Source organism: Leuresthes tenuis, unplaced genomic scaffold (genome assembly GCF_036924035.1).
Source record: "Leuresthes tenuis unplaced genomic scaffold, fLeuTen1.0.hap1 SCAF_13, whole genome shotgun sequence".
NCBI lineage: Eukaryota > Metazoa > Chordata > Actinopteri > Atheriniformes > Atherinopsidae > Leuresthes > Leuresthes tenuis.
Genome location: NW_027325367.1, coordinates 7,667,772 through 7,682,954, shown reverse-complemented (window position 1 = coordinate 7,682,954; position 15,183 = coordinate 7,667,772). Strand labels below are relative to the sequence as shown.

Here is a 15,183-nt window from a genome sequence, read left to right as displayed (position 1 = left end):
AATTAAACTTTTTGAAGAAAATGGCACTGTTGTAAGACAATGCTTTATTTCTTTATAGGCTACCAGGCAGGTGGTTCAGTGATGAAAAAGGTAGTCATTCCGTTATTTATGTGGAATTTAAAAAAGCTTTAATTCGTCCGCTAAGATCTTTGTAGTTCTGTAAAAGGTAGTGTTTCACAAAAACACACAAAGGTTTTAGTTAAAGAAGTGGTCTTTATTACAGCAAAGAAGCCAAACATTACAGACAATATTTATGAACTATTAATATCAATTCCAGACTCAGAGCGGCATCTCATCCAGACAACAGCTCCATTCATTGCTCTTCAGGGCCACAACTTTACATTTATGCTGGAGGAATTGCAGGCAAGATTAGTTGTTCTTTAAGTGTGTAGTTAAGATGGTTTACATACTGTATTCACTGTCTGTAACCATCCTTGCAACTCTCATGAGATGGTCATCTCTTTTTTTCCAAATAGAAATTCCCATCGTCACTTGAGCAAAGGTATGATTGGATTAACATAGGCCTCTGAATTTCCTTTCCCATTATCAGGTGAGATCAGAAATCTGGAGCAATAAAACTCAAAATCAACTTTCCAACCAACAGAATAAACATCTGCAACCAGTGGAAACTATATTTGTTTTTTTTTAAACACCTTCTGTCATTAAGTTGAATCCTCAAGGAGAACAATCTGACTTTTTACTACAACAGAACTAATGTTCTGAAATTTCATTCATTATCTAAATCTCTACTGTTTGTCCAACAATAGAGCCCTTTAAAGTACTCATGATAGCCTACTTACAATAACATCCTGATGACCTGCTCCAACCAAGTGGAACCTCTGACATTTTATTTACAATAATGTTTTTTTTTAAAACTTTTTCTGGATCGGTGCACAAACTGAAACATCAGGTTCTCCGTAACCTTGTAAAGCCTCAAAAAGAAGCATTCTGATAAATTAAACACTATGAATAATGGTTCAAGGTATTCAAAACATTGATCGTCCATGAGAACGCATTCAACAAAGCCCTGGTTGCGATCAAATATGCTGTTAAAACGCTTGTTTCAGCAAGGAAATTTAAATGATTAGGCACAATAAATGTATTTGTATCACAGTTCTTGCATGTTTTACTCAATAATCCTGTTTGCATCACTCTGTTTGGGTGTATTCAGGGATAATGGTGAACAGGATATGAGGATGAGGAGGAACAGCTTATCCCCACTAAGACGTAAAGAACGATAGCAGTTTTTATCCAAAATACTCTGTGCATATAAATGCACTGATGTTCTACTGACCACGAACAGAGCAGTGGGCTTTTACACAAAGAAACCACAGTAACATCACAGAGATTAATCAAGTGAAAACAAAGACAATACTACTGAATTTCACCTAAATACTGAAAAACTACTTCTAAAGCTTTAATATACAGCTTTTATCAGGGGTTCTTAAACTCTTCTTCATGGACTCAAATTGAGTGACATAATCTCTAACCTTGGGAACCTTTATAGGCTCATTAAATCATAGTAAAACACACAGGACTCCAGAGGAAATGGCCCATTTTGTGTCCCAAAATGGAGTTTAAGAAACGCTGGTGGTAAACATGGAATGAAAAATGATTGTTCTTACAAGCAATGCAAGTAAACAAACAATAAATACAAACAATGTGCTTTATCCATATAGACATATTTACACAAAGTCTTTGGCTTATGAATAAACATCAGCTCCAAAATAAAAATATCAAAACAAAATGTGTTGGCCACTAGTGCACAGAACAAATGATGTTTGGGATCAGTTCACTTCCAATTCCACTCAAGTCTGCACTTTGCTGCCTTTTTTATTCTGAATGAAACAACATGAAGTCTTTTTTAAGAAAGACTGATCTGATTCTTGTCTTGTACAAATCTTAGTATTTGTGTTTTGAAAGATATTATATTTGTGAACTGGCTGAATTGAAAGTTTATTGGGCCCAGCCCTGAAACAGACAGGTGTGATGACAAGTGTTCCATTTCACAATTTGGGGTAAAAAGATGACTTCAAAATTCTATCCAGTAGATTATTACATTACAAAAGCAAACGAACAAATAAACTTGTAAACTTGTACTGATAATAAACCAACATTGACACAAAGGTAATTTTCTTCATCTATGTTCTGTTATCTAGCTGCAATCAGCTGTGTGTGAACAATTTAAAATGAGCTGAAAGTGGCTAAAAAGTACTCATTCATAATGTTTTTGAAATTCAGAGTTCGCTGATATGACCAAAAAACAACACAAAGATATATGAAGTAGAAACAGAAGCATCCACAGAGTTTGTCTCGGCTGCAACTTCAGTTTTTTTGTTCTAGTACAAAAGTACCGGCTGCAAATTCAAATTCAAACATCACCATGATGAGATGCCCACAACTGTTAGGGTACTCAGAAAATAGCATGAGAGCAGGGATGAGGGGCACTAAAAACTTGACTTGCAGTTTATCAAAAGCTGTGTCTGCAGCTTGCAAAGGGAAGGGAGACATCTAGAGTGCACATTGAGTACTGCAGCTGAGACAGCACAAAGCATCGCGTCCATGGGAGAGGGCTGTGGTGAGAGGCTTAAATTTAAATTGGGGCCCAAAACATACAGGGGCCCGCTGGCACTCAAAAAGCTGTACAATAAGCATAAAAGGAGTAAAAGGAGTAATATAATCTCCTCCGCTGCAGTCCTCTTCAACACGCTTCCTCTTAGAAGTCTAAACATTTGCCTTTGCTGAACAACACTGTACAAAGAGCTGATTTTACATATGTGTTTGGACACAAAATGGATGCTACAGAACAGCCACTGCAGAGGGGAGTCAGGACCAAGCGAAAGCAAAGGATCAAACACATGAAAAGTAAACATATGTTCTCAGGCTCCTCGTTACCTCCCTCTCCGCTTTTGTTCTTTGCTTAGGACGACTCGATAAACTCAAGTGCCAGGTCATAGCAGAACCGATACTGTTCCTAAAGAAAAAAAGACACAAAGCACACTAAACTTATCTGCATGGTGGCATGTCAGTAGTTTGACCATTGCTAAGAATTTAAATGAAGGGTAACTCACTGGAGTATCCACCATGTTGGGCTTGCTGTTCCTCAGGGTCTTCACAGCGTGGAAGACATCGACCACACTCTGTCTCTTGGCCATCTCACACACAATGCTGCTGGCACAGAATACCCCACTTCGACCACCTCCATTTCTATAATCAGATAATGATACAAAGAATACACGTTTTTTTTCACCAGTTGTTTTGCCTCCACTGCCAACATGCTGAAGACATTTTTGCAGATGGATAAGCTATCATTCACTCCTTCAGTCAGTTTTGAACATAATGAGACAAAAGAGCCTCTGAAAGTGCTGCTTGATAAATAGGTAATGCTAAATGGTGGCAGGATAACTGGTCTAAAAACTGGCCTAAAAACCTATATATTTGATCCTATACATGATTACCTCAAGTCATGCACTTTTATGAACACTTTCTTTCAAAAAGGCAGCAGAAACAGACTTTTTATGTGGTGTGCTGTTCACTTACAGGCAGTGCACAATGGTTCTTCCTTCTCCCTCCTCTCCCTCACGCTGCCACTGGTCGACCTGAAGGATCAACTTGAGGAAGGAGCGTTTGGAGGCGGGGACTTCTCTATGCCCTGCCCATCCCAGATACTGGAACTGACGAACCATCAGGTAGCCTTCCTGAGGCTGAAAAATCAAATAAGAGTGTCACTGAAGTAGCATCAAAGTCGAAATGCAGGCAGCAGCATTTGCTGGATGTTTTTACAGAAACCACACTGCGCCAGGATATTATGAATCAGTTAACTTACCCGGGTGAGGTTACAGACTCTGAAGAGTCTACTGATAACATCACAGTCCATCGAGCAGGACATACATTCCACCTGGACTGGACCGTAGCGCAGCATACCCTCCTCTGGCCAGTACTGAGGACAACCCTGAGTAGAAAGTTGGGAGTATTTACATCAGCGCAGATGAAAAACATCAAAAACTTGGAGAGGAATCAATACTTCACGTCCAGATTTTAGCAATTGTCTTAGTATTATTGGTTCTTTCTGTACATACTTTGTTCTCAAAGGTGATGTAAAGAGAAGTTATAGCTTTCACATCGACATCAGCTATGTAGAAATTTCAGCTTTATTCACAGTACTCTGGTTAAGTCTAGAACCATAGCTAATGTCTTTGTATACTACCAGGAATTCAGAAACAGGTGCAGCGATTTATCAAAACATGCAAATATAAGTGGAAACCCAGTATATAAGGCAAAACGTTTGCAGGCCCAGATGCTTCATTCAGGTCCTGTGTCAGGGTTTTGCTACAGTTTCAGCCTATAGGTCTTTGGGAATCACCTTCTTGGGGCTAAAATATGTTTTTGCCTTATCTTTGGCATTTTGACTGATGTAATGGAAGAAGTGGGAACAAATCATATGCCTGCCACAAGACGCCTTTTTTATGGGTCAGTGTTAAGTGATTTAACAGATGATAAACACATTCCACCGAAAAATGGTCAAGTACAGGGACTGGACTGAAAATAAGTGAAAAAGCAGCCAAGTTCCAAAGAAAAAAACTTTTAAGGACCATCAGGAAGTCTGAAGAACTGTTGCTCAAGACCACTTTAAAAGATTACAAGAAAGTCTGACTGCATGGAAGCAAAATATAAAGAAATGAGGGGTGACTCAAACCTTTGACCAGAGTTGGTGTCTCCCGCAGGAGAACAAGACCTCATTGGGCAATATCGGTGACAGGTTGTCCAAAAACTCTATATTTGAAGCTTCTTGGAAAACATGAGTCACCGACTTCATGTCATGAAAATATCAAACTATAATTTTTTATTATTTTTTTTTTTCCAAAATTGACTTACCTGAGCCAGGTCAATCTCATTCAGCATCACCAGACTGGTACATCCGTAGTCGTACACTAGACGCCAAAAGTCTTTGACAGTGTTGGGCAATGGATGCTGGGTAACAATGAATGCTGCAGGCTGTCTGTAGCTCTGCAGAGAAGAGACAACAAAACTGATGAGAGGTCTTTCATTGTAAAGGAGGAGTCACAGCAGTATGAGAAAACTTCCAATTAGATATCTTCATTATTGTATCTATTGTAGAACATCTCTCTTGTTCTCTCTCATTTACACACACTCAAACACATAAATTAAACACAAACAGCAGTGTGGCACAATTTGTGGGAGAGCAAGCATACTAAAATGATGATGATTCAGATGATCATGCAGTGGGACCTGACTGTGAGGGTCGGGAGCATGCATATACATTTAGGATAGAAAAAAATCTTCATTTGATGGGGTCAGTTAATTGTGTTTGGTTAGTTCAAGAAGGATATGTCTTAAAAGATCACAAAAAATGCATCTACAGCCAAGTATTTGGTTAAAATATAAAAAATTGGCAAAAATTGGCATAATGAACTGAATGTAAACTGATCCCAACTCATCATGAAGGAAAATGTGTAGCCAGATATATGACGAGGTGTGAATGACTTTAGTGAGTGAGGCATTGTAATCATGATGAGAATCTAGTGTCAGGGTAAGGTAAGGGATTAAAATGGCTTGGTGAACATGAAACTGGTGGCAGAACAACACTGAAGCCATGAAACAAATCCAGTACTGGAGATTTGAAGTAAAACTCCATTACCTGGAACTCTTCTGACAGCTTGGTTAGAGAGAGGCCAGAGGTAAGTGACTAAACTCCTAAAACCCAACTGAGTTATAGAAACTTTACAGCAACTTGAGTGTTTTGTCCTCCAACAGTTTTGGTTGAAGAAAAGCCAGGTTTCTTTAAACACCATGTATATGTTACACTTCCAAACATACTATGAAACTACTCATATACCATATACCCACCCCTTTGCTTCTTTTCCTGCCTCTCTGTTTACTTTTGACGGAACTTCTCATAAACATCAACTTCTGATATTGTAATTTTACCTTAACATTCCTATCTATTAAGTTACTTTGCTTTTCAACTCGTGGTACACTGGCAACACATTGGTACTGTGTCAACTGTCGCCAATGTAAGCAATGTTTGGGTAGAGGCCAGAGAAGCTAGTGGTCTTTTCAGAACCTGGATTTGTCTCTAGCCTTCTGCTGCTAAAACCACAAACACAGCATCACACAAACAGGGAGGGGGCTATGTGGGTATATCAGTGTTATCAGTTCTACATATGTGCAGGTGGTCTTTCTTAATTCTGTAATCTCTTAAAAAGCCTGTATCATTTTCAACAAACACACAGTTTGGGACAACAGACATTATATTAGGTTCATTGTGATGTTTTTCACATTTTGTGTACGCAAATCGTGTCAAAAGCAACACATCTGCTGGTCTAAAAATAATTTACATTTGTGTTCTTTAAAGGATGTCCCAAACTACTATTGCTTGATGTGTTGAAAATAACACAACCTTATTGTATGTGTACTTGACTTGTTACAGACTTACATCCATCAAAGCAGCATTGATGTAATTACTGCTTTCTCCATCTATTGTAATGAGGAAGGGGAGGCATCTGTCAGGAGGAAGGCCATCCATGAAGCGGTTCTTATCTTGGTTTCTAGGCAACAGTGCAATGCTGCAGTCTTCTGGCTGAGGCTGGGGAGTCACTGAGTTTAACGTCTGGACACAGGGAGAAACATTAAAGGTTGACTGATATTGTTGACCTACTGTAGGACACTAATGAACAAAATCTGAAAATCATGTTCAGAAACACAAAAACTGGTGTCTCTGGTGCACTTAAAAGCCTGCTGTTAAGTCTGCTAGAGGCACTATAGAGAAACAAGTAGGCCCCAGTTTTAGATGTCTGTTGTCAGTAAACAACTTGGTAATTAAACCATACTGGACATAAAATCTGCAAAAAGGATTTAAATACTATTTAAGGGAAAATAAATTGGATCTTAAAGATACACAAAATACATTTTTGCAAAAGAACTTCTGAATTTGTTAATCTAGTCACTGAATTGCCCCAATCATTGGACTGTGTGTGTTTTGCGGCCTGTAACAAAAGAGTAAAGTATATTTTAGGGTAACAAGACCGAAAGGGAGTCAGAAAGAAATTATTTTACAAAACAGCCTAATTTACGTTCTCATCCAGAAGCTGAACACCTTTTCAGAAGCTTTCTTTCAGTCTGTGTTTTTAACAGACTGAACAAATATATGAACATCCTCACAAGTGTCAAAACTACATGGTAGGAAATAAACCATTATGTTGTGAAAAGCATGGCTTTTCCCTGTGTGTCAATAAACAACGTTAAAGACAACTCAAATTGTTCCTGAGAAAGTTAATTAGTTAATATAAGAAGGAAATGAGAATGCGTTGGAACAGCAGGTAAACAACAGATTGCCTTGAATTAACGACAACCCTGGAAGATGTTTCTCTTGAAGAAATAAGAAATACACACGTTAAATCCACATTGTAAAAAGTTACAAGACATAAAGTAAAAAGCATCAAATTTACCTGGAACTCATCCTTTAGATGTGACGAGTTGGTCTGGGAATCGATGCGGATCAGCTCATAAAAAGCTGCTTTGAACTCACAGACTGGTATGGCTGTTTCTCCACATAGACAAGCCTCTAATATGGCATCATGGATGAATATGTACTGCTCCTGTATATGATTCAAAGCACAAATATTATGACACGCACACATCAACTACTGACAGAAAAAATAAAACACAACTTGCCACGAAGATAACACAATTAGCTGAAATGAAAGTGAGTATGCAGATGTTGTGAGGACTCATGGGAGATGGAGGCATGGATGAGATGGGATGATGACTGGGCTAGGTTTTTTTCACTTATGAGTCAGTCTGAACAGAAAGTTGTTTCTGAATTTTTAAAGCAAATGACAGAAGCTTGAGTTGCATGAAAAGAAAGAGACTGATCAGTCACAGACTGATACTAATGAAATCTTGAGGAGGTGTGTATTTACTTTGTGAGAATTCTGAACATGAACATATCACAGACACGAATAATCCAAGCGGGAATGTCATGTTTTCCACTTTCTGACAAGTCTCTGATGCTTGCAGAGACAATGAAGAAGTCAGCCTCCCGAGGAAAATAAATATTTTACTGCTTCAATCTGTTTGACACAAGCAATGCAAAATGAATGTGCTGACTTCAAGTCTCCTTTAACCGTGATTTTTACAGAACACCAGCGTTTTGGTTATGAATGAGGTGAGGTGATATTTTCATGAATGAATGGAAGATAGATGACTACATATAGTATTGTCATCTCAGCCTTTACCATGCTCATGACTGAGTCTGAAGGTGAGGGTTTACTCTGTCTATTCTAAGATGAAGATGCAGATGGAGGATGGTTGATGCAGTCACCTCAGTCTGTACCATGTTGATCCTCCTGGAGCGAAGAGCCTTCACGCAGTTGTAGATGTCGACCACTCCCTCTCTTTCCGCCATATCCAACATGATGTCAATAACTATGAAACAGCCTGTGCGCCCTGCCCCAGCACTGCAAAGAGGAAGTCAGAGAAAAGTTTTATAAATCATTCTTCATGTCTTTAATGTAGCAGGAAAATTATATTTATGACTGTGTATGTTAACTTAACACAACATCTTATGGTATAAAAAGATCTGGATGTATATTTGTACCTGCAGTGGACCACAATTGGCCCAGCAGAAGGTGGATTGGAGATTTTAACTCTTCGGATGAAGGACAGAAGTCCGGTGGCGTGATATGGAACTCCGTGATCGGGCCATCCTGTGAAGTGGAACTGCTTCACTTCTCGCACCTCGTTGAAACCACGCTGAATTAAGATAAATAACATCTTTAAGTAATACTTCATGAAAGATCTCATCCCAATAATCCCATCCTAATCCCATTCTGAGAAGCCGAAGATTTTTTCAAAGTTTTCAAAGGTTGTTTTCAAACAATGGCTTTTCAATGGGCTCCTTAGGTCTAAAACATTTTATATGATTTTACATGTCAAATTGATTAGATAAATAGAAAGCTAACAATAATAACAAGAGATGAAACCAAAGGTAGCTAAAACAATACTCACCCTCTCCAGAGTGAATGTGCGAACCACATATTCAGCGAGAGGTTCAACCTCCACAAAGGTCACCTTGAAGTCTCCGTAAACCTCAGCATCATCTGGCCAATACTTATAGCACTTAACCTGGTAACACATAAGTCCAGAGTGAGCCAAAGCAAACTGTTAAAGATTTGAATAAAGTCTCAAAATAAAGCCATTTATCTAGAAAAATGTAATAATACAATGCTTTAATTCAACAGATGAATCTTGCACAGTGCTACTAATTTTAATTCATATGTAATTAAAAAAAAGAGCAACTTACCCTTCCAACCTCCACCAGATTGGTTACCATGACGATGCAGGCTGACTGCTCCTGCCACACCATCCTCCAGAAATCATACACCGTCTCGTGAACAGGACCTGCACACAGACACAGTACTTCCTTGACTTCCTATTACTATGAGTATGATTACTATGTGCTCTTCCTGAAAAACAACACTAATGAAGCTCGAATATTGTAATAGTGTTGTTATAACTTACCCTGGGTAGCAATGTAGTGACTTGGTCTCTGGTATCCCTGAAAATACAACATCACAGTCAATATTTACTGAAAATGTAAGCATAATTTTACATGGTTGAAAAAATATGAAGGGCGAATTTCTAAATGAATTTCTAAATGCCTTCTTAACTGCTGTTACTACGCTTTCACCTGTAATAACGGAAACATTATTTTGACAGTATAATTAATCATTATTACCCTTTCTGATTGAAATATTGGTTGTATATTTTCTGTATTCCACATAAAATTTAGGAAGTTGGTTATTTCATCACTAGATATCATCTAAAACATTTTACACTTAACACTAGAAGCTGATGCCACCTCCATGTTTTCATAGTACTGCACACACCTGACAATATCATGACAAGCCCTAACTATGCTTTTCAGATGACATCAGGGACTATGCATGAATAAATATATAATATCACATTCATAACACAGTGAAATCCAAGGAAGAATGACAGGAAGGCAAGATGAAGTGAAATCTTTCATGCAGCGGCGGCCCCAGCAACTCATGGATGTGCATCTTCATTTGATGCAAATAAGGACAGTAGTCTGAAGAAAGGTGTGGATGGATGAACTGGTGTAAAGGTTGAGGGACGTGAATGAAAGAATCTACAGTGATACTTACATCCCTGTACAGCCAAATCTACAGCCCAAGCCACAGGCAGAAAGAGCAAGTGGAAGAAAGAAAGCACAACAATGTCAGTGTGTGTCAATCAGAAAAAAGAAAAGCTGCATTGAGATAATGGGAGATTGACCAAAACATGCAGAAAATAAGTGATCTAAATTAGATGGATAGAAAGGACTCTTCCTGATGGCTGTTCCAGCTTTCTGCATGTGAAGGCTGTGACAGCTGCATTAGTCGCACTGGATGAGGGAGTGTCCACTCTATTCATTCTAATTTTAGCTTCATATGAGTGGTAGCATGCATGTAATAGTTTAATTGACAGTAAATTATGATACAGAAACGCATGCTGTAAGCATATTAGCATTACAAAAGCATGATGTGAGTGACTAACATGCAGATGTTGAGAGGAGAGTGGAGAGGTGCAAGAACAAGAAATGATGAGTAAATGGAGATCATGAAGGACTGAGAAGTAAATGGACACACAGATGCTAAAATTAACTGTATTTAGAGAAGATACAAAGAATGAGAATGACTAGTTAAAAGATGAACAAGTCGACGGTAGGTCGATAGGTAGTAATATGATATTTATTGCCAAGTATGTAGAAGAACCCCGCCCTTGGTTAGTTTAGCATAAAACAAAGAAATTGGAAAAAACAAAGCTTGGTTCTGTCCAGTGGTCTTAAAAACTGTGGTTCAGCACGACTAAAATCTACAAATGAACATATTAAATCTTGTTATTCAAAATATACCAAAAAGTCAATGGGCGAGAGATTACGAGCGTCCTGCAACAATAAATAAGTCTAAAAAATCCAAACAATGGCAATAAAATCTACGGATGTTCTGAATGAGTTAATTACTGAAAGACTGATGGATGAATTGATCTGGAAGGAAGACAGAACGGCTGACACCTGAGAAGGACACATGAACTGCACACATAATGTGTTTTGGGCGTGGCTGGATGCATAAAATGATTTAATGGATGACTGGTAGACGCAATAAAGGTATAGAGGCCTGACATACGAGCGAGGGAGTGTGGTTTCGTTGGTTTCGTTGGGAGCCAATAGTAGCATTCGATGCGTTTCCACTTACATCGATGTAGTTGGCGTTGATGTAGTCGGAGGATGGGTCGTCCTCGATGGGCTGCAGAATAACCCTTGAATGATCATCTAAAGAAAGAAATGGAATGGAAAACAGTGTTGGACAAGACAACAGAAAGAGGCCGGGGGGACAAATTGTTTTTAGGTTAAAAAAGGCACCGTTCAGGTAAAAAATGTCCTAAAATGAAATATGCGAACACATGAAAACACACTTTCTTGAGAGATTTAGAGTGGTGGTGGTCATATTAGGGAAGAGAAAGCAGGACTTTAAATGGAAAAAAACTTCTGGAGCATGAATCAAAATAAGCAGCATTTCAATCAAAATTTGATGGCTGTTTGTTAATATAAAAATATACCCATGTAGTTCAAAGGAAGATCAAATTACTTTTTAATTTAATAAAAAACCAACAGATTCAGAATGCAGCATAACTGAGACTCTTGTCTGGAATAGTGGGCTCAGATCATTTTAAGAGGTTTTACGCAATTTTGTCTAAATCTGGCTAAACTAAAAAAGAAAATAAAAGATGCTTTTATATAGAAGTTATAGATGTTTTTACCCAGTGACAACTTTAAGTCTGTGGTTTGTGAACTTAATTCTGCTCGTTTCATATGCAGAATGCTTTTATTACTTACTCTTGCTCTTTTTTTAAATGTCTTGCCCCTGTAAGGCACTTTGTTTTTAACTTATATTTAAAAAAAATAGTGATAAATGTTGCCAGCTTACATGCTATTATGTTCCCATAGCGGTTTTTGGTACGGTTCTGCTCTTTCTTGGCCACATCCCAGGAGGCCGACTGGCCCTCGAAGAAGCTCTGTATCACCAACAACAGAGAAAAATCATAGAAAAGAAAAATTAAACGTCACAAATCCTTAAAAACAAATCTACAAATGATATCTCAGGGCAGATAGAAGCACTTTAATGCTTACTTTGCTCTGCTGTTTTTTTCCCACTGGTACATGAGGAATGGATCATTATTATTAATATACTAATAATCGCAGCTCTTGGACTGATTAGTCATTAAGGCAGACTGTACCCTCAAATTAAGAAGCAAATCATCCATAATAGTCATTTTATCATTTTAACGTGAAGCCAAAACATCATCACTGACTTTCATGATATTATGTTTATGTTGTTCTCTTGTTGTTCTCTACAAAGGATCAAAAACATTCCCGCAAAGCTTATAATTAGGGTTATTACATCTGAATCACCCCTTCTACATTAAGGATAACTGCTACTGGCTTTACACTTGCTGTGTGTGCTTCTGTAACCAGCCAAGTTACTGATATTAGCATTCTCACTTCATATTCCTCCTTGAAGCCGTAGCTGTCAGATGTTTTCATTAGGTTGATGTGCTGCAGGAGGTCAGCCACTCTGATAGCAGGATGCAGCTGTCCTGTCTGATAAGGAGACTCAGTTCCTTCGCAGTGATAGCGAGGAACATCCAGAAGCCGACTGTTCTCTGCTGCAGAGCCACTGTGGTTCTCATCTATTAGAGGAGTCAAAATTAGGTAAGGTTAGTTGTTAATTTATCAAATACATTGCTTCTTTGTTTGCTCATTTTTATGACAATTTCACTTCATGATCTCCAAAAATAGACACAAAATAATGTCTAGTATGAAGAATGATTCAGTAAAAAGTCTAAAGCTTTGTACAGTAAGCTATATAATGTCCACATACAGATTTGTACTCTCCTTTGGAAAGGTAAATACGGAGAAGCAAAGGCAAACAACACATTTTCATTCTTCCAAACCTTATACTATTATATTTCTCACAACAAAATAACAGTTTCCTCAAACCAAACAAAACACTTGTAAGTTTGTTTTCTCTTCATACTCACCTGTGATTGGAACTACAAGTTAGTGCAGCGTAAAAAGAAAAAAGCAACAAGGTTCAGTCCAAGATAAGTGTGCTTGGCAGTGACATTCTCTAAACAGAAGTTGATATATTTAAAAAGACCTCATTGGTTAAAACACAATGGATGAAACAGAAAAATGAGGCATGATCAAAAAAAAAAGGGCCTTAAAAGAATGGTAATGAATAACATTAACATGGGTCACTCATATTCACAGCAACCTGAGACATAAAAGAGCAGGAGAGTAAATCAAAAGACCTCACTATAGTGGAGGACTAGTGCAGTGCCATCTAGTGGTATTATATAGCATGAATGATTTGTTTAATTCTATTTCCTTCAAACCCACTGTAACCCATAACAGGGGTTTAATAGACCATTCAAAACTACATAAGTCTGACTAAAAATATGTATCTCAAACCTAAAACAAACAATAACCCATTATGTAGGTAAAGGTTCAATTAGCCCTTTTGAGTACATCATCTTTAATATAGTGATTTTTGGATTATGGAAGCTTCTGTATTTTATGAGGCACTTCAGTAGTAGGTAATGAAGTTTTTGCAAAAATCTGGGGGTGAACTTTTCTGTGCAGTGTGAGTTAGTAATATACAGACATACAGGTTGTATAATGAAGTAGCTAAAGGTTGCAGCACAACCGACTGATTTGATCTTCATAACTGCTAATTAACTGACACTGTTTATTTCATCCAACTGACGCTTTTCTCTGCTCTGAGGACATGTTAGTTCATTACTGATTGTTAAAGGTTTGTTAAGCTCTCATCAGGACAATTAACAGTAAACTTGACCCGACACTGCTTCTTAATTTGCTACTTCCTACTACTCCTTACTCGTCTGTGAAGTGATTGGCTAAGACAGATTGTAACTGCAGCCTTCACTCCACATTAGAGGCCGTGGAACAGTTAATTAACGCAACTTGGTGGCGTTGTGGTGGTGGAGCCCTTAAGGGTTTGTTAGAACTTCACATCATGCAGCAGTGTCAACACTACACTAAACAAAAGTTAAACATGTGGGGCCGGAGAAACATCTAAGTTGGTCAAAGCTGCAGCTTTCATGATTCAGACGCTCAGACAGGGGAGTCAGCACCAAAACAAGCATGGGGAAGAGCAGATGGTGGATACTCAAGCAGACTTCTAGACACTCGGAACAAGGAAATTTTGTTCAGTGTTGCCACAGATTTAATCTACAGTAATTTTTTCATGGCGATGTGACAAATGTTCTTCCTCTTCTTAAGCCTTAATTTTCTGTGATTTTTTGGACAGAGAATAGCATGTCTAATGACGAGTTTAAACTGGGGAAATAATGAGATCTCCAAGAGAGAAAGATGGTAATCACTGTGAATATCAATAACTCTCAGTAGGAAACAGAAAACATGGCCGGGGAGTGGATGAATGATGAAGTGCTGGCCTGCTGGAGTTTTTAATAACAGATGTGAGTTGGTGACATGAGTGAAAACAGTCATTGTACGTTTTTTGTTCACTGGTCAGTTTAAATTTCTGTTGATATTTTTGGATACTATAAAAACAACTTAATTAGACATCTACTAATGTCTAACAGAAAAAATACAGAATTGAAAAAGTAAACCCAATCTGTCAACACCATGTCATAGTTAAAAGGACATTACAGACATTAAAGGATGTAATGGAGACTTTATGTTCATCAACCACAATTATGGACAATCTTCCTTAAAACTGGGGATCTATGCAGTGGCACACAGTGATATACAGGCCAGGGCAACTGTCACATCTGATGAAGATGGGTGATCACTACAGGGTGTCTTTGTGATAAATGTGACATATCCAACAATGCCATTAGTCTCACCTAACACAGCAGTAGGAACCAGGGGATCATTGGGCACTGCAGGAGGAAACACGGTGAGGAAATAATTCTAAAATCATGATTTTGTCAAACATCATATCTATTATTTTGTTAAACAGCATTTTTTGACATGCATAAGAAGGAAAATATGCAAGGAAATATGCATCTGCTGTACTCTTTCACAGTAACCATAATTTATTTGAATTT

At 38.0% G+C, this 15,183-nt stretch overlaps 1 protein-coding gene across 14 annotated transcripts in view; it reads right to left on the bottom strand.

Annotated features, from left to right (window-relative positions):
- Positions 1 to 193: 193 nt before the first annotated feature.
- The window catches only part of ptprk (protein tyrosine phosphatase receptor type K), a 102,984-nt gene continuing 87,994 nt past the window's right edge, over positions 194 to 15,183 (bottom strand). For 3 of the 14 annotated variants that reach the window (XM_072362647.1, XM_072362652.1, XM_072362651.1), the window contains 17 exons: positions 14,980 to 15,015; positions 12,590 to 12,777; positions 12,015 to 12,114; positions 11,214 to 11,359; positions 10,194 to 10,211; positions 9,544 to 9,580; positions 9,326 to 9,423; positions 9,031 to 9,147; positions 8,621 to 8,775; positions 8,345 to 8,480; positions 7,470 to 7,619; positions 6,458 to 6,631; positions 4,876 to 5,007; positions 3,827 to 3,952; positions 3,541 to 3,704; positions 3,072 to 3,207; positions 194 to 2,974 (listed from right to left, as the gene is read on the bottom strand). In XM_072362647.1, the coding sequence (XP_072218748.1) occupies positions 2,921 to 2,974; positions 3,072 to 3,207; positions 3,541 to 3,704; positions 3,827 to 3,952; positions 4,876 to 5,007; positions 6,458 to 6,631; positions 7,470 to 7,619; positions 8,345 to 8,480; positions 8,621 to 8,775; positions 9,031 to 9,147; positions 9,326 to 9,423; positions 9,544 to 9,580; positions 10,194 to 10,211; positions 11,214 to 11,359; positions 12,015 to 12,114; positions 12,590 to 12,777; positions 14,980 to 15,015 (1,967 nt within the window). In that variant the 3' untranslated portion in view covers positions 194 to 2,920. The remainder of the gene's footprint in view (positions 2,975 to 3,071; positions 3,208 to 3,540; positions 3,705 to 3,826; positions 3,953 to 4,875; positions 5,008 to 6,457; positions 6,632 to 7,469; positions 7,620 to 8,344; positions 8,481 to 8,620; positions 8,776 to 9,030; positions 9,148 to 9,325; positions 9,424 to 9,543; positions 9,581 to 10,193; positions 10,212 to 11,213; positions 11,360 to 12,014; positions 12,115 to 12,589; positions 12,778 to 14,979; positions 15,016 to 15,183) is intronic. The other 11 variants (XM_072362649.1, XM_072362654.1, XM_072362653.1 and 8 more) reach the window with 8 other exon arrangements.